A 20,943-nucleotide genomic window follows, 5' to 3' on the forward strand; every position below is an offset into this window, starting at 1 on the left:
TGTGTCGCACCATATTACTATATCACAATTTATATTTTAGTTAAAACTTTAATAGTACATTTCCTCTATATTTTTAAAACAAGTATTTCTTGTTTATTACATAAAGTAATATTTGAAATTTGTAGTTATGAATTTTACAAATTTTGAATTTTGTTTGAACCTAACCTAATCTTGAGAACCTAACCACGAATTTTACATTACACAGTTCACCGTAATAGTATTCGGATATATGTTTAATAAGTGTTGCTTTGCTGATTCTCTATTATATGCTATCAAAGGTATTTTTGTAAAGAAATAGTTAAAAGCAATAATTCATGTTAGTTTACACCCCGTGAAGTCTTATCTAGGTAATTAAAAACTTATATTAGCTATCGGTAAGTTACCGTTAACAATCCTCCAGGCCGGTATTCAACTGTTTACCATGTTTGCATTGGACTGGACTCAGATTATTTATTTATATTCTCTCTTTGTAGACATTAGAAATACCTGCAAATATTTCATAGACAAAATGACACCTTTGATACATAAGTGATAATTCTGAGACCCTCATCATCACTAAAACACTTATTCACAAATAACGATATCAATAGAAAATTTGGAAGATTTTGTTCCTTTAATTTTTGAAGACTATCCATTAATATTTATGATTACTGCGAGTTATTCTTCCCTTTATATGTTTTTTGTTCAAATGGATTTCATAATTACAAGTCTATCATGTAATAGTTATTATTACTTAATTCTACAACAGAAACAAAAATAAACTTGTACAATTTTCAAATTAATATTTCATACATGTCATCGTAATATCATACCATTTTAAAATCACAAAATACAGCAGAACGCTTTTAGAAAACACGAGTTCGTTGGTTTTAAATGGTTGATGCCTAAATGAGCTAAGACACATTATAATATCCAATTTAAGTATCCAAATTAGCCTGTAAGGGCCCGACACGAGTTACATTGACTGAGGATGGACAGGAAACATTTAGCTTATGGAGTTAAAGTGTGCCGTTCCTTGTTCCAGGTAAAGAGAGATGGTGGGATCACTGAAGGAGATCATGTGTTAGCACATAATTTTGCGAAAATAACGGCATTCGACGATAATTTAAAAAATAATAATTTTAGAAGCATTGTTAATATCCTCTACCACAGTCAGGTTTGACAGTGGATAGTTTCAAGACAACAAGTACCATTTACCAATATACTGAACTCATACACTGAAAATGTAAACAGTAATTTCTAGAGAGTTTTATTTTAGAAATATAAATATACGTAATAATGTCCACAAACATAATGGATTAAAAGAGAGTAGATTGAGAAATTTAAATGTAGAAGAGGTATTGGTGAATCTATCACAATAATACACTCAGCCGATTATCAGATCACAAAGCATGAAAGTAGACATATTCACGTTTTATGTGTTGATGAAACTAGTATATAATTCACATACAAACCAATTCTTAATATCCACGTTATGTAAGGGTCGATTTTTTAATAGTCCTTGCACTGCTTAGAATGTCGCTTTTCACGCAATCAATAGAAACGTTTTCATCTCCTGATAGCTTAAATGTATTTGGACCTATAAACTAAATTATAATAAGAAAGTAGAACAAAACATGTGAATATATTTTATGTCCTTCCAATATACATTTCATGCTACCGTTTCTCATTCAAGATATGGACGGTACTTTCTGGGATTTATATCACAGTTTCGAATTACGTGAAAGTAATACTACATAGATTTTTACTTCATTTTTCTATTTGTCTAATTATAAATGATCTCAAGAAAGTAAAAAATAAATTGTATTGTCACAGCTATTTATTTGCTTGAAACATCGATTTTGTATAATGTACCAATTTAGAGTTCAATATTTTGTGGAGGAGTTACAAAAGTGTAGAATTAAAAAAGAAAAACTGAATATTTGTACTACTGAATGATATTAACTGTCTGGAAATACCCTGTTTCCATCACACTCCTTCCATCGTCACAAAATTAAAAACATCCTAGAACATGTTATTTTTTATTTTTGGTGTTGACACGCAAGCTAATTATAACATTGTACAGACAATAAGCGAATTTTCATTTACGCTGGCTTACCGTGGATAAAAAAAACATAATGGAAAAACCTGTGAGTTAGTTTGTTACGTATTAATAATCCTAATAACTATAGTAATTTTGTTTCATCCTCAAATCGTTTGTTTCTTTACATGAAAGCTTTATACTGTTATATATATGTGTAACCTACAACATTTTTGTTTAGTAACTTAGGCACCTAGACATAAATATTTGTATATTTCGTTATACAATTAAACAATAATACCTTTATAGTTTACTTACAATTATTATAGTAAACAAGAATGTACAGTTAAACTTAGATCTACCGTATTTAAATTTACATGAGCACAAAAATTAACATTTAAAGGAAATTACTAATAAATTACTTTCAGCAGCAAAAGTACAAATTTCAGATCAAATTTGACTTAATTAATATTGTACTGTAGAACGTAGTCTGAGTTTATATAATATTCATGGTTGTTTTAGACCAGGCAGTTTCAGCAATAGGGTCTAGTTGACATGATAGTAACAGGTAACCAGCCGATATTGCCGTAACCAACTGGACTATTTTTGTCGTTGGCGATGTGTTCCTCTTGAAGGCAGTAAAAGTAATCATAGTATGCAATAAATACCTATTACCTAATAAATACCTATAATTGACTTCTTTGCTCGTTTACCGAAACTTTATTTTTTCATATAAAGGTACACTTTTCTCAAAAAGTACTGAAGCTAGAAGGATGAACTTTTTTGTATGTGGACGGCATTGTATTATAGACTTGTTAGCAAAACTATTAAAATAGGTTACCATTTTTATTAAACGAAAAAATAATTAATTAATAGCTATTTTGAAGTAAATATTTTAAAAACTTCTTAAACATTTATGTTTTAATATTTTAACTTGAAAGTGCTGGTGTTAGCTAATCAAGCAATTGATTTCATAATGTTAAAATTTCAATTGTGTAGCTTTTATACTTCCTGAGAAAAATGTAACTTAATTTGATGACTTTAACAAGCATCGCATAGGCCTTTCCCGCTCCCCTTAAACTTAGAACTACCATATTTACATTTACACGACTACAAACTGTTATAGGCTCAAATAAGTGATATAAGTAATATAAATTACTTTGAGCAACAAAAGTACAAAATTCAGATAAAATGTAACTTCATTAATATTGTACTGTAGAACGTAGTCTGAGATGATAGAACGGTCTTTGGTTGTTTTAGACCAGGCAGTTTCAGCAATAGGGTCTAGTTGACATGATAGTAACAGGTAACCAGCCGATATTGCCGTAACCAACTGGACTATTTTTGTCATTGGCGATGTTTTCCTCTCGAAGGCAGTAAAAGTAATCATAGTATGCAATAAATACCTAATATACTTATTTGGATAACTACCATTTGTAAATTTGTGACACAAAATGGAAAACACACCTACACAGAGAAGGAGAGGGGTTGGTAGTGTGAGGGGGGGAGGGAGGGAGGAAGGGAGAGAGAGAGAGAGAGAGAGAGAGAGAGAGAGAGAGAGAGAGAGAGAGAGATTTACAATTAACCAAATATTTGTAATACTGAACGCTATTATCTGTCCGGAAATATCCTGTTTCCATCACAATCCTTCCATCGTCACAAAATTTAAAAAATCCTATAATCAAATATTTTTATGTAATAGTATAATTTATTTTGTCAACAATCTCTAAACTAATAACATTATCGTTAATTATTCAAATTATATTTACTGTTGACCACTTATTCACCTCTGGCTTAATCACAAGGAAGTAATGAAACCATTATATCACTGGATAGTATTGTCTAGGATACTCAACCTCCCATCAAAAATCTATGATTGGTTATAAGTATCAACCCGACCACTTACCAGCCTCCGAGTTTCTATCATGGTAGTAATCAATCCTTTTTATCACAGACTGGTATTTTCTAGGGGTATTTTATTCCCACCGACAAATAATGATTGAGTGTAAGTGCCAGGCGGACTACTTATCTGTCTCCGAGTTTCTAGCACGGTGGTAATCAATTTTATCACAGGCTGGTATTGTTTAGGGGTATTTTATTCCCACCGACAAATAATGATTGAGTGTAAGTGCCAGGCGGACTACTTATCTATCTCCGACTTCCTAGCACGGTAGTAACGTGACTATTCAATCACAGAACGATATCGAATAAATTAATTTATTTCCAATCAATATAAACATAATTATAAACTTTATCAATTTTTGGAAATTGACTGACCACTTTTACACGTAGTGTGGCCAATTAGTAAATTGAAAAAAAATAAATAAATACACATTTACGAGAGTCTAGCATCATATATTACTTTGAGCCGCCATTTGGGTATCTACAAACAGTATGTATGCAATAATATTTCATCAGTCTGCCGAGCTGGAAGGTCGAGTAGAGATAAGCGCTCCGTACGTGTAGTGTGTGTGGGTGCCTTCCTGCCCTACTAGTTCTATCGTGCAGTCCGCCTAGTGTTTCATGTTCTTTCTTTTACTATCTCAAAAAAATTTTCTATAACAAGTTGGTGTTATTTTTTGTTGTTGTTTTCTTTTCTCACCGTGTTACATTTACTACCGACAAGTATGTTGTGTGCAAGCTGCAGCCAGTCCTTGTCTTCTTCTGCGGAGGTGGCCAAGTGTGCAGAGTGTTCTAACCAGTTCCATCCCGCTTGCTGCCGCATCAGAACTACTGAGAAGTTGAAACAGCTCAACGCTAGAGGAGGTGTGTGGAAGTGCGAGTCCTGCAGCGCTAAGTCTGAGTCAGATGACAGCAACACACTGGAACTATTGAAGAGTATCCAAAAGCAGATGGCAGTCGACAGTAAGGAGTTCAAGACAAGCTTCGCCACTCTGGAAAAGTCAATGGTGTCCATCCAAGAGTCGATGGCGAATATAATCACAAGGTTATCAGATATTGAGCAGGACAACATCAGACTGAGGGAGGAGTGCAGTGAGCTGAGGGAGAACAACAAGCAACTGAACCAGAGACTGTGGTCTGCGGAGAGCAAGATCCTGGACATGGAGCAGTACATAAGATTGAGCAATTTGGAGGTGAGAGGTGTTCCGGTAACAAGTGATGAAGACGTCTACACTATTCTGCAGTCTGTGGCTAATGCACTTCAAGTACCCTTCAACAACGAAGATATATCTACAGCTCATCGTCTTCAAGCACCTAAGAACCGCAACTTCCACGCTAGTATTGTTGTGCAGTTTGCTCGGAGGTCAGTGAGAGCTTCGTGGTTGACTGCGGCGAAGAAAAAGAAACTCCAGACGACTGATCTTCACTCATCTCTGAAGCCAGCCCCGGTGTTCGTCGTCGAGCATCTCTCCCCACACAACAGAGAACTTCTACAAGAAGCCAAGGCCATGGTCAGCGAGAACAAGCTAGCGTACGCCTGGTGCAGCAACGGCAAGATCCTCGTCCGGAAAAGTGAGAACTCTCGTGCAGTAAGGATTTTCCGCAGCCTAAACGAGCTAGAAGACAGTAACTAGAGGACAATGTGACTTCAGGATAGGCCTATAGCTCACCACAATGTAACGTAAGCATTTTATTTTCGTATTTTCCATACATTTTTTAATCTTGAGCTAATTGAGGATATATATTGTTTTCTTATATATAATTTACTAATGAGTACTTATATACCATATTTGCATATATAAATCATAAAAAGTTAAAGAGAAAGTTAATAACAACAATATTAGTTGTAGTTAGTTATAGTTAGCAAATTACTTAATTTTAAAAATATTATCAAATATCTTTAAATTTTCATTTATTTTCTCAATGTTATAAGTCTAATAACTTATTTTTCTCTGAAATTTTAAGAATTTAATGAGGAATGTCGTTTTTGTGCTCGGTAATTCCGTAGGTGTATTTTGTTTTTTTTCATAACTAATCAACAAATTCTGGAATTCAGGAGTACAGTTAAAATATGTAGGTATGTTCTTTTCTTAATCAAGTTTTACTTAGAAGGAAAAATACAACGTATTTTTGATTAGAGCTAATCCTGTAAACTGGTAAGGAAGTGTTACATAGTTACATTTTATTCTTGCTATCTCAATATATAATTAATTAATTTTATCTTAATAGTTCAAGTATAGTCTAAAAGTCGATTGTAGTATTAGTATTGAAGTTAATTTCAAGATTATTAGGATTTTTTTGCATAGGTACCTATAGTAATCTTGGTTACACAAGTTTAAAAAAAAAGAAAAAAAGTTTTTTCTTGTGCTCTATGTATATATGTGTGTATATGTATATATGTATATGTAATTAGTATATACATAGTATATATGGGTTGCTGTATATAGCGCAATTTCTGTAAGTTAGAATCAGTGTTTGTACTGAAAGATTAATAAATAGGTCTTGGGATTATTTATTTTATTAGTATTTTTCTAAAATTCTCTAAAATTAAACATGTAAATTGTTAGTATAGCTATGATTTTATTTATAACTGTACAAAATGAAATACATATATACATATAAAATAATAGTGTAAAATCTTAAGCCAGGCTTAGATCAATGTTACATTCAAATAATAAAAAAGTAGCGGGATATTTGGTAGTTTTTCTTTTGTGTGGGTGGGACAGGCAGCTCATTCGCTATCAAACAGTTTAAGTCCTCTTTAATTTTCTTATTCTCGTTTGAGTTATTCTTTATTTTTATATAAATTTAATATTTTTTTCCACAATAGAGTTTTTAGAAGAGTTAGCGGAGTACAGGAATATTAGCATTTTTGAATATGAAGATTTAAATCAGTTTTATTTGTCTAACGGTATCAATCAGTCCAGCGGTAACTTATCGATCCTGCATGTGAATATTAGAAGCTATAATAAACATATAGACGAGTTTTTAACTATTTTAAACAGTTTTAATGTGACATTTGATATCATAGTGTTAACGGAAACTTGGTTGGATGAAAGTGGTGTGATTGTTGGTTTGGATGGGTATGACGCTATAGTTAATAAAGTAAGCAGAAATCAAAATGATGGTGTGATTGTCTATGTACGAAAGTGTTTCAGTATTACGCATGAGGAAGTCAGAATGCATGGGGGCACAAGTATTAAGATAAACTTATCTGTAGGTAATGAGCGGCTTTGTTTACTCACAGTGTATCGTAGTTAGTCCCCTGACCTTGACCTACAGTTGTTTATTCAAGACCTGGAGGTATATTGTAATGATAGGCCCAGGGATCGCATGCACTGGATAGTTGGTGATATAACTGTTGCATACTACAGGAAACACAAAATCTCCTCTCACAACAATACCTAGATGTTTTGTCCGGGTCCGGTTTTATTGGTTGTATTACTGTTCCCACAAGAGTTACGAGCTTAAGTAAAAGTTGTATTGATCATATTTTTACAGACTGTAAGGAAATTAATAAGTTAACAAGCTCAGTTGTTCAATCCGAACTGACGGATCATTTTTTTATTATTACAGAATTAAAAAACTGGATAGAAAAAACAAAATCGAAAAATAAAAAGTTAATACATTTTGTTGACGATGCAGCTGTGGGTCATCTTATATCCGAGTTAGATTGGTCTCCGGTCGTAGAAACGGATGATGTCAATGTTAGCCGCACTACTTGTTACAAATTTACAAAATATCATTAAAAAATGTACCAAAGAAAAAACTATCAAAATACAAAGCAATCAAACCTTGGATCACAAACAATTTAATTAAAGAAATCAGGAATAGGGACAAACTCAGTAAACAATTAAAAAAACAACCTTTTAACCCATTAGCATTAATGGCATTTAAAAATTTTCGTAATCGGGTAAATTCATTAGTAAAAAGTGCTAAGGAAAATTACTATAGAAATAAAATTATAACTTTGGAAGAACTTGGGAGAATTTATGGGAACTTCTAAAGCCAAAGAAACGTTTCCTGTTGAACATTTTATATCTGGAAACACTAGAAGTGAAACTGATAATATTTTAGAAGCTGCTGATCAGTTTAATGAGTACTACGCCAATGTGTGTAGTAATTTGGCTAATGCAATCCCCCCTGTCACGGAGGTGGTTGTCAATGACGACGATTATCAGATAGACTCCGTATTCCAATTTTCTCCAGTTTCTCTTGAACAATTAGAGAAAAGTGTTTTTGAACTGAAAGGGGGATCAGCTCCAGGCGTCGATGGGATCCATACAAAAGTTATTAAAAGTAATTTTCAAAATTTAAAACATTACTTTATTAGTAATTAGTATTACTTTATATTAGTCATGTTATTAATGTTAATTTGTCTCAGGGAAGATATCCAGATGTTTTTAAGATTGGCAAAGTAATTCCAATTTATAAAAGTGGCAAAAAAAATTTGATCATTAACTATAGGCCTATTACTCTCGCTTGTGTTCTGGCAAAACTCATTGATAAGTGTGTTAAATTACAGCTTGTTGATTATTTAACGAGGAACAATTTCTTGTTTTCAAATCAATTTGGTTTTAGAAGAGATAAAAATATTAATGATAATTTATTTATGGTTACAAAAGAAATTCATGAAACAATCGGCCTTAATAATAATAAATGTATTATGGTGTTTATTGACTTGGCGAAAGCTTTTGATTCTGTTGATCGTGGTATTTTATTAACAAAATTGGTTAATGCTGGTATAAGGGACATAGCACTTGATTGGTTTAAAAGCTACTTAAGTGATAGGCGTCAGTTGGTGTCGATAATCGGTGTTAATAGTAGATTAGCAGAAATTGATTACGGGGTTATACAAGGGAGTACCCTTGGTCAAATTCTATTTTTAATATATATGAACAATCTAGGTAGGGTTAGGTTAGATAATGGCAAGATATTTCTTTATGCTGACGATACTGCTCTTATATTCGAGGGTTCGACCTGGGATGAAGCTTATGGTAATGCTGAACAGGGTCTCCGTACGGTTAAGGGGTGGTTTGACCAAAATAAGCTTGCTGTCAATTCGCAAAAAACTAAGTGCATGGCCATCTCTCTTCGATCTTCTTCTGATCCTGTGGGATTACAACTCAGGTTACATACTTGTGGCAGAATGAATGTTGTTGCACAACGTGTGAGTGTGTTGAGAGTGTGGACGAATATAAGTATTTAGGAGTGACATTTGATAAGAGAATGAGTTGGGCCCCACACATCATTACAATAAGGAACAAGCTTAGAAAATTCATATTTGTTTTAGCCAATTTGCGCCGGGTGGTTAATCTGAACGTTGTTAAATGTGTGTATAATGCTTATGTTCAATCGGTTTTACAGTCTGGAATAATCGCCTGGGGTGGAGCAAATAAAAATGTAATTAATCCATTAGAAATAGTACAAAAGGCTATTATTAAATCTATCTTACAGAAAGACAGAAGATACCCGACAAACTTAATTTTCGATGAATTTAAAGTTTTCAATATAAATCAACTCTATGTAAGAACCCTTATTTTATATATTTTTGACAACGAGTCTACCCTTTTCACACCTATAGGCCATCACTACCTTACTCGTTCAGTGGAAAATATTGGAATTGTGATTCCTAGATTATCGAAATCTATTAACAAAACCTGTTCGTTCTACATAATTAAAATGTTGTATGCAAATTTACCAGCACACCTTAAAGTTAACGATGTCCGTAAGAATAAATAGTTACAAAAATTTAGTAAACAAATGGTTAGTTGAAGTGGGGAGAGAAGGTGTTGAACGGTTTATTGTTTCTATATATTCCTAACGAGTGGTGTGGTGTGTGGGGGTGTGTGTTTGTGTGGTGTGTGTGTGTACGAGAGCGGCTGGGTGTGTGTGAGAGAGAATGAGTGAGTAATTGGGAGGAGAGTGTGAGTGAATGTAAAAGGGAGTGAGAGGGAGATTGACTGAAAGGAGTGAGAAAGAGATAGAGAGAGAAATTGCTGATTTGTCTTGTATTTGTTGATGGTTTCGCATGCAGGACGAAAGGATGCCGAAATTTTATACTGTTACATAATTTTACAAATTAGGTAATTGTAATTAGCTTATCAAATGAGTAGTCTCAAATTGTATTACCTTTCTTTTTTCATCTATCTCTAATTCGCTAATTTAAGTTATGTTAAACCTATTCATAAATTGATTACAAGAGTTAATTTTTTTGTTTCTTAGAAATAATTCTGCTATCTTATATTTTTATTTATACTTTATGTTTGCTATATTTGTTTAGTAGACTTTTAGAGCTCGTTCCCAGCACACAGGCATATGCCTTTGCTGCGAACATATTTCACTTACAAATATGTATGTATTTAATGATTTCTGTGTGAAATAAAGTTTCTCATTTCTCAATACAATTCAGAAAATAAATTACATACAACAAACAAACACACAAAATAAATAAGTTATACACCACAATACATATACAAATATAATTAACAATAAATACTAATAAATATCAATACATTACCAATAAACAATGATAAGAAGCAATATATAATATATACATAGACCATGAAACTCTTTACACCTTATGACATCACAGTACTCAAATAGCCACTGTCTTGCTGCAAAGAAAGCCAAATAATTACTTTTTGACAAAATTTTTTTAAAATTTGGAATATTTTTAATGTGTAATGGAATATGATTAAAAATCTTTGGTCCTAAATACTGAAAAGAATGGCGAAAAATGGATTTATTTACTATTGGTAGTCTAAAATTATTTCTATTTACATATCTAGTATAATAATGTATATTATCATTGCCTACATTCCCACTTCTAATAAAAAACAATCTTAGGACTTTGTACACAAAAGATGTTGAATAGGTTTAATATTTATTTCTTTGTAGAGGGGAAAGGAACTTTCCCTTTTTAATTTTTTTAACATGGCACGTAAAAAGTAGTTTTGGGTGGTTCTTAATTTGTCTATCAGATACTTATATGTCCCGCCCCAACATATTATACCATATTGCAATGTAGAGTTTATTAAGCCAAAATAGAGGGAACGTAGAAGGCCACTATTACAAAAAATTCTTAAAAAGTAAAAAGTTCTAATAGAAGATTTTAAGTTTTTATTCAAACTATTAATATGTTGTTCAAAATTAATTTTTTCATCCAAAATAATCCTCAGATACTTAAAATGGTTTACTCTTTCCAAAGGTAGACAATCACACACTGTTAAATTACATAAAACCGAATGGTAGGTGAGAGGAAGTGGTATTTCAAAACCACGAAAATCAAAATTGACAAATTTGGTTTTGTTTACATTTACTTGCATTTTGGAGGCACCATTGTCTTAACAGTAAGAGATCTTGATTGATTAAATCACCAAGTACAATAGAATCCTTATTTGAATAAATTAACGCTATGTCGTCTGCAAAAGCACTGACTTTTCCATGAAAATTAAGTTCCAATAAATCATTTACGAATATCAGGAAAAGAACTGCAGAGGTCACTGAGCCCTGTGGGACACCAGATTCAACTACTTTAGGAGAGCTGTAATTACTCAAAACTGTTACTTTTTGTTGTCTGCCTACCAAGAAACATCTAAACCAACACAATGCTGTTCCCCTAATACCTATCGCCTCCAGCTTACCTAAGAGAATCTCATGATCAACTAAATCGAACGCTTTTTTAAAATCTATAAGGAGTCCCGATGTTTTACAATTGGAGTTAAGGCTGTTGTAAATATTTTCTGTAACATTTAATAAAGCATCTTCGGTTGATTTACCCTTTAAAAATCCAAATTGATTACTACTAAGAAAATTTATTTTGTTTAAATATCTATGCAATCTTATAACCATTAGTTTTTCAAATAATTTGGAAAAAATTGAAAGTAAACTAATTGGACGTATATTGTCCAATTTTGAGGAAGTTTTACTTTTAAGAATTGGTACAACAGAACTCAATTTTAGGCTTTCTGGAAATATACCCTGACTAAAACTGTTATTGATAATATAAGTCAGTACTGGCGCTACATCATCAACAATAAATTTCAATAGTTTCGCAGAAATATTATCATATCCAGTAGATTTTTTATTTTTTAGACTTCTTACGACAGACTTTATCTCGTCCTCTGTAGTTGGCGCAATAAAAAAGGATTGTTGGGAAGTGCGTATTGGAAGTAGGTTGGCAGTCGGGACTGCACTAGGACGGTCAGACTGTACTGAGGTAAGGTAGTCATTTACCTCCTTCGCGATAACTCAAGGATCTGTTACAATAGTACCGTCTGCCAATCCAATATTGTCAATACTTTTGTCCGAGACTTGACCCGTTAAACTATTTATTATTTTCCACTGCCGAGATACGTCTTTGTTACAGTCTAATAATAATTTAGAATAATATTGGTTTTTTACAAAAGCAATTTTTAGATTTAAATCGGTGCAAAACTTAATGAAATAATTTTTAAATGCTGTGTCATACAATCTTCTTTTACTACTCTTGTAAAGCCTCTTACGCCTATTAATACTATTCAAAATATCAAAGGTCATCCATGGACTTAATGATTTGGATTTCTGTAATTTATTACCCCTGCTTATCCTTTTACAACTTAAAGCTACAATTATTGTACACAGAATATCATTAAATTTACAATAACAAATATTTACATCATTATCACTGTAGACTATATCCCAATTAACGACTTTCAGTTTATCTTTAACTAAGTTATAATCGACTAGAAGATTGTCATTATTCGACTTGTTAGTTAAAGTATTTACATTAGGTGATTGGTTGTACACATTGTTGTAAACAAGTCCCAAAATACAATGGTCTGTAATACCATGGTCAAAAACTGCACTTTTAAAGGAATTTATGTTTTTACTTCTACCAAAAATATGATCTATACAAGTTTTAAATGTAACAGTAATTCTAGTAGGTGTGTTTATTAATGATATGAAACCATGATTATTAAGTAAGTTCGTATATTCATTCAAAATTGGTTTATTATCAAGAATATTCACATTTATGTCGCCAACGTAAACCACATTACTATGAATATTCTTAATTATTTCAGTTAACTCGCCAATAAACAAATTTTCAGAAGCGCATTGGAGCCTATACAAAAAAAAACAATTTAAAATAACGTTTATTGATAGTAATATTCAACAATAAGGCATCGGCTGAAGTCATATCTATTTCTAATCTACTACAATCTATACTATTGTTTACATAACAGATAACACCACCTGATCTGTATGTATCATTGCACTGAGCAAACAACTTATATCCTGGTATGTTATATAAATTAATTTCGGCAGAACCTATCCAAATTTCGCTAATTATTATAAAATGTATTTCCCCACTTATGTTATTCATTTCCGCCCATCAAAATTTTTCCGTATACTTCTAATATTGGTGTGAATGAAATTCAGATTATCAGTGTTATTTTGGGGATCGAAAAAAAAACATTAATATCTAAGTTTACACTATTTGACATGGCCTATTGGAAGTTAAAGAAATTCTGGTGATTGACAAATTTAAATTAAACACAAACACATATCTGTTGAAATTTGGTTTTAAGACTAGCACGTTAACAAAAAACTACTGAAGCTTGTTTAGTTCATCATAACTGTCAACTTTTTTATACTTCTCCCCCTGCCGTCCCTACACCATGCATACGTATATCCTATTTCTTTACACCTGGCTTTTAAGTTTGACAGGAATACCTTATTGTCCGGAGATAGATGCTCGTTTACGTACATACTGTCTGTTGGGAAGGACGCGTTGACATCTTGAGCTGTCATCTTTTTCTTCTCCCTGAACTTGCCAATAATATTGTCTCGGGTCATTCTGCTGACGAACTGGACAATAAGTGGAGGGTGGCGATCCTTCCTGAATGTCGGTACTCTGTGAGCTGCTGAGATGTCCTTCTTGTCGATCTCCATCTCCAGGGCTGTTCCGACGCCTTTGACGAGCTCGACAACATTCTCCTGCGGGGTGACTGGAAGACCGCTGATTTCAACATTGTTCTTTCTAGAATATTGATCTAACGCTCTAACTTTCTCATTTAGTTTAGCTACTTCATTTGTTAGACTTATGTTCTTAATGCGAAGATTTTCGTTTTCCTTTTTTAAAACAGCAAACTCTGTCTTTACGTCTTTCATGACTCGCACAGATTCATCAAGCTTGTCCGAAACAAATTGAACAGTTGACCTCAGGTCGCTCATTTCATTTCTGAAATTTTTCAGCTCCTCAAAAAATCGGTTTTAAAGTCATTCAACACTTTGAAAATAAAGTCTTTGGTGTAAGAGTCAGAGTTTGTACCAGACGACATTCTTCGACATTCTTTGCACTTCCAATCTCGATTAGAACGTGTTTTTTACCCTCTAAATCGTTCTTTACACACAGAGCGTGAAACAAGTTCTCGCATCCACCAACACGCCTTACGTACAAATCGATTTCTTCAGCTGAGATGTCTCGATTGCAGATACCAAAAAGTGACGACATAATTATATAAACAATTAAATTAACAAGAAACACATAAAGTAATGTAATAACAAGTTAAAGCGGGTCGCGACAAGACTTTACACGCACAAACTTATCACTGCGGAGCTTATCAGCAAGCAGCTAAACTACTCGGCGTACAGAGCCAGACTGAATTGTCCAGGGTGTTAATCTCCCATCAACAATTTATGACTGAAGATAAGTACCAACCCGACCACTTATCCGCCTCCGAGTTCTTAGCACGGTAGTAATGCAACCATTTAATCACAGAACAACATTGTGCACAGTTTTAAACTCCCATCAGCAATCTATGATTGATTATAAGTACCAACCCATACCAATTATCCGCCTCCGAGTTCTTAGCACGGTAGTAATGCAACCATTTAATCACAGAACAACATTGTGCACGGTTTTAAACTCCCATCAGCAATCTATGATTGATTATAAGTACCAACCCGACCACTTATCCGCCTCCGGGTTCCTAGCACGATAGTAATGAATCCATTATATCACAGGCTGGTATTGTCTAGGGGTATTAATTTCCCACCAACAAATAATGATAGAGGGAAACTACCAACCCGATAACTTATCCACCTCTGGGTGTTTCACAAGGTAGTAATGAATCCTTTCTATCACATTATGGTATTGTCCAGAGGTTTTAACCTCCTACCAACAAACTATGGTCTGAGGGTAACTACCAACCCGATAACTTATCCACCTCTGGGTGTTTCACAAGGTAGTAATGAATCCTTTCTATCACAGGATAGTATTGTCCAGAGGTTTTAACCTCCTACCATCAAACTATGGCTGAGGGTAACTTCCACCCCGACCACTTATCCACCTCCGAGTTCCTAGCACGGTAATTATGTCACCATTCAATCACAGGACAATATTGTCGAGGCTGAATGACAGTGATTAAATTGACTAATAACTGATAAAGATTTCAGCTTATGATTCAATTAGAGTCCGGCAAACCTTAACATACTATGCACCAGATGGCAGCAACAAAATTGATTAATCTCGGTGATTCCGCACAATGAGTCAATAAATTAATACCATTCAAAATATCAAAGGTCATCCATGGACTTTAATGATTTGGATTTCTGTAATTTATTACCCCTGCATTTTAAAAGGGACCCTTATTTGTTTGAGCCTGTTTGATGCCTTAATTAACAAAAGATTAGATACGTTTCAGCTAACACCTATCTCCTGTGTGGAATTTGAATCTAATTACTCCTATATTTTATCACAACCTCAACTCAACTCATTTTTAGAGGCCTTCGGTTTAAATGGTCCAATTACTTTTATAGTGCTAGTTACAACGAAGAAAAACGTAGAAAACGTTTTCAGGTTTGATAAAATGAAAACGGAAGCGATACCAATTCTATACATATAAGATCAATCCTGAAGCGCAACGATGTAAAATAATTTTTTTCGTACACCTGATGGTGTAACGTAGAGCATTATTTGTGACGTTTGAGTTGAACATTGATGTTCCGTGAGGTTGTGATGAAATATAAGAGGAATAAGATTCAAATTCCATAGCTAGGAACTTTGGAAGTGAATGTTTGTTAAAAAGTTAGTCAAACATAACTTAATTCCATGGTATGATAAGAAGACTAGCCGAATCATTGACTGAACGAGAAAAGGAACGCGTTAATACCACTACGCTTTATTACTTGATGAGTGTTCTGTCAGTTGAAAATAACTTCTAACTTCATGTTATCAAAATAGTTTAAATATTTAAGAGAATAGAGTATTTTAATAGCTGTAAGAAAAATAGCAACAGTACCATAGAACTAAATAAAAAAAACTGATATATTTTTCCAGATTGATGAATTAAAAATAGATAAACTCAAAGAACAGTATTTATGTATGGTAAAATTACATTTGAAAAAAAATAGTCTATTAAAGCTAATTTCAAATACTTATACAATCCTATAAAAGAGAAATAGCAAGAGCAAGATTAAGAAAATCACAGTTCCTAAAGTAATTGCAACGACGAAATACTTTTTGAAATAGACTAATCTAATTCAATTCTTAAAGATAAATCTTAGTTGGGCGGTACCTAGAAAAGAAGAAAGTAAGTGTCAAAGTAAGAATAGCGGATGAATAAGTAATTAACAAAATAATACTTTTCCAAAGAAAAAACTTCAGAATATTAAATTAGGTGCACTTTTTGTTAGTGTGCCAGTGAATCTTAACAGTACCACAGTTCAGTAAAGAGTCATGGTCTGATAATTGTTTTTATATTTTAATAACTCTGGCTGTAATAAAAAATCTCTGCCTTTTAGAGTATTGCCATTATTCTGTAAATTTTCCGAAGCCGTTTTTTATTTATAGGATCGTTTGGAAACCTAACGGAAATTATAATATTATGCCAATTCTGATTGTTATTGTCCAAACTAATCGCGATTGTTCGGATTCCCATATCGTTTATGAAACCAGGCACAAACTCGTCTTGAGAATATCTGTAGGTTTCACATGGGATCCTAATGTTTTGACAATTACAATTGTTATTATTGCAAAAAAATCGAATCGTTTTTTTCGGAATTCCATAATTGGTTATGAAACCATGCACAAACTATCGTCTTGAGCCTATGTATAACATTCATGTGGAAGCATACTGGTAATTTGTACTGTAATTTAAAAAGTCTTATACAATCTTATACAAATTTTTACTATAGGAATTGTGTTTTTTAAAGACTTGCACTACTAGTAATGAAACCTTGCAAAAAATTCGCCTTGTATATTTCCACAGGATTATCTGGGGTCATAATATTAATTATGGTGTTTCAAAAATTCGAAGTATGGAATATTCCTTGTCTTTTAGGTTAATTCACGCTAAAACCTAATTTGGTACTTTGTTTTGGTGATGTAGATTAAAAAAAATTTATTATCGGTTTAAATAAAGCTCCAAACACATTCATGCAATCTTTTTAGAAGAAAGGCAAGCGTTAATTTCACTTTACATTATTTACTTTGTATACAGAACTAAACAGATTTCCGAATTTCGCATCTATTTGTTTTAATAATTTTACGTCTGCATTAAATTATGAGTAGAAATATATACGATGGTACGAGCAAACAATAACACACTTAGTAATACTAGTAGGATGTCTATTAAACCCAAATTGAATTTATTGACTTTTAAAAAGTATAGGATCATGCTTTTTCAATAAAATACCTCTAGAAATTAAGGAATGTTGGAATCTAATAAAATTCTGTAGGCGATACTAGTATGAAAAGTAAGACTAATCATCTTTTAATCTTGAGAACCTAACCACGAATTGTACATTACACAAGTTACCGTACTAGTATTCTGATATATGTTCAATCAGTTTAGCTGTGATGTTTCTTTATTATATCTTATCAAAGGTATTTTTGCAAAGAAATAGTTAAAAGCAATAATTAATTTTAGTCCACACCCCGTGAAGTTTTATCTTTTTTTTATAGAGGTGCGAAAAAAAATCTTCAAAAGACACCGCCATCGTTATACTCCGCCGCCCATATTAACAAGATAGACAATGACAGGCAGATATATAGCAAGATAGGCAGATAACAATGGACGGTAGTATGGAGACTTTTACCCACTAAAAACACTCCTCTCCCCTCTCCCCGCAGATGGTAATAGGAGGACTGGATTGGAACCGCGTTAGCACTACATCAATCCAGTCCGTGCTGCGTCTTGCGACGCCTACTCCTGGCTACTGGCCCCTTTCGTCGACTTTATCTCTCAGAAGGTGCTGTGCATAAGCTGCGACAGCTGACCAGTTTTCTTCTTGTATGATCATATAGGTCACCAGGCTTGAGGGGGAGAGCCTGGCGCCTATAACCTCTTCGGCGCTGCTTCTGTAGTCCTTCCACCTAGCACACTCGAAGAACGTGTGTTCGGCATCGTCGATTTTGTTCAGGCAATATTTGCACGTTGGCTTGTCATGTAGTCTCATCCTGAAGAGGTAGTCGTTGAACCGGCCGTGGACCTTCAAGAACTGTGTCAGGAAAAAGTCCGTTTCTCCGTGCTTTCGAGAGAGCCAGACGTTGATGTCCGGTATCAGCCGTGCCATCCATCTGCCCGTCTCTCCCGATGTCCATCGATCTTGCCACTCCTGTAGCGTTTCCGTCTTTATCCTCGTTCTTACCTCCTTGGAGTTGTCACCATTCCTTTTAGCGTCGTAGAGTTTCACTCTTTCAAATTCTAACAAATCAATCGGTGTGGCTCCTGCTATTACCAGAATGGCTGCTTCCGAAACCGTTCGGTAGGCAAAAGCTACCCTACAAGCTCCTCAGCTATTCTGCGTCGGTATGTCTTTTGCTTTAAAATATTCGCCCATGTTTCCGCTCCATAAAGCAGCACTGAATGAACTGTTTCCAGTAGCACTCTTCTTTTTTTGGCTCGTGGTCCCGTGGTATTCGTCATAATTCTTGAAAAGCTAGACACTGTCCTGTTAGCCTTCGTGCATGCGTTTTTAAGGTGTTCTCTGAAAGACAGCTTTTCGTCTACCATTACCCCAGATAACGCAGAGCCCTTGTCGTCAACGTTGTGCCTCCCACGTCTAAAGACGTGCAGATTGCAGATCTCTCTCCACAGGTTTGCTTTACTACTTTTAATGGCCCGGTTTTTCTTAGCCTGTTTGTATTCGGTCAAAGGTAGATCTTGATTAAAAGAGCGGTTTATCTTAAATCTTAAAAATCCAGTATCGGTGAAAAATTAAATCTGTAATCTCCAAAACAAAAATGTAACCCAACAAAAAATTGAATCCTTTTTAAAAAAAAAGCAAAATTTTCCATATAACTCTCTAAAAACCGCAAACAAATCGTTTCAAGCTGCAAAAAAACTTACACACAACGTTCAGTTCAAATACTTAACTTTTCGCGGCGACAGTCATGCCCGCCACATCGCTGGGCTCGTTAAAAACTGATCGGCCCTACAACCGCGGTGAACGGCGTCTGTGTGCCCGGCGCTCGGTTCCTGGATGTCGTGAGTCCCGCTCGAACGTCATCTGAGCCCCGACCCTGCTGCGAGGTGCTGATCGCCGGCACTAACGATCTGGCAGTCGGCGAGCAGCGGAATATTTACCGCCATCTGGAGGGGTACATCGCTGCTGGAGCCTCCAACAAAGTGATAATCCTCACCACACTGCCGCACCGCCACGACCTGAACCCCACCCACAATGTCCACTATCAGACCGTGCTCGTGAATGCCTACATAGCAGAACTAGCTGCTAGACACAATCTTAGAGTGCTAAACTTTGATGACATCGGCCGTAGGTATTTTCACGAGACACGGCCAACATCTCTCCTGGCGGGGCAAACGGTTACTAGCTGGGATGATCGTGGCAGCGATGGGACCAGCCACTCAGGGACCAGGGATGACGGCGCAGCCGCGATTCCAGTGGAATCATCGTACAACGGCTTCAAACACCACAAACTTGCCATCGCCCGCTGCTGCCCGAGGAGAGTCGGCGACCACCCGTCAACGGCCAGCTAGCGTACAGGATATCTCCTACGCGGACGCCGTGAGACGCTCCCCTAGACCTGACATTCTGCAGATCAAAGGATGCTCTGCAAACTTAAAAGAAAATCCAGTTTTTTTATGGAGTCCACTTTACAGCAAAGGACTAAATTGACAGACCAAAATTGGCAAAATAAAACAAATAAAAAATTTACATGTTCAAGGTTCCCTACGACTACTCCACCAAAACGCCTCAGTAAGCAACCAACAAATTGGATGACATTCAGCTGATGTGTGAGGAGCTGAAATCAGGCATTCTCGTTATAACCGAGAACGGTTTTAACAACAAAAACCTTGAACTATGCAAAATTCCAAATTCCAAATTGGCAGAAGCGTACTGTCGCCAGACCTCCAAAGGAGGTGGTGTAGCAATTTTTCTGAGACAAAATTTTCACAAAATTTCCAATCAAAGTAACGACCGCGAAAGATTTCGAAGCAGTTGGGATCAAAGTACAAATTAACAGATCAACATTAATTGTGATAGGGATTTACAGGTCTTCCAGTGGAAATGAAGATCAGTTTATTTCAAAATTCAAAGCGTTACTCACTGACCTGACTAACCATCAATATGATTACATTTTGATGGGAGATCTTAACGTGGATGCGATGGACAGCAACCATCCATCCACCAAGCGACTAGTCGATCTGCTGAGGTCATTTGGCCTTGAACTGTTGGTCAAAACTCCAACGAGAGTGACGGCCACAACACAGTCGGCTATTGATAATATCATCACGAACATTGAAAATATCACAGTGTCGGTGGTCAACACAGCTATCTCGGACCACTATGGCCAAGAGGCTGTCATTAGTGGAAAACAAATTGCGAGAGAGCGAGAGAACCAAAAACTATCAAAACAAACAGAGACACAAGGCCAGAAAATATCGCTCTCCTCAACGCTTCCCTTTCAAAAGAAAAGAGGAATTTTCAAAATTTGTCACACCCCGTAGAGCAGCAGTTCCAAATGTTCAATGAATGTTTGAGTTTCCACCTGAACTCCTGTTGCCCTACAA

At 34.9% G+C, this 20,943-nt stretch overlaps 1 protein-coding gene across 1 annotated transcript; it reads right to left on the reverse strand.

Annotated features, from left to right (window-relative positions):
* Window positions 1–13,528: 13,528 nt before the first annotated feature.
* LOC124369440 lies at window positions 13,529–14,140 on the reverse strand. The gene has a single exon (XM_046827446.1). The coding sequence runs from the start codon at window positions 14,138–14,140 to the stop codon at window positions 13,529–13,531; it is 612 nt and encodes a 203-aa protein (XP_046683402.1).
* Window positions 14,141–20,943: the final 6,803 nt, after the last annotated feature.

This window comes from Homalodisca vitripennis, chromosome X, assembly GCF_021130785.1.
Source record: "Homalodisca vitripennis isolate AUS2020 chromosome X, UT_GWSS_2.1, whole genome shotgun sequence".
NCBI lineage: Eukaryota > Metazoa > Arthropoda > Insecta > Hemiptera > Cicadellidae > Homalodisca > Homalodisca vitripennis.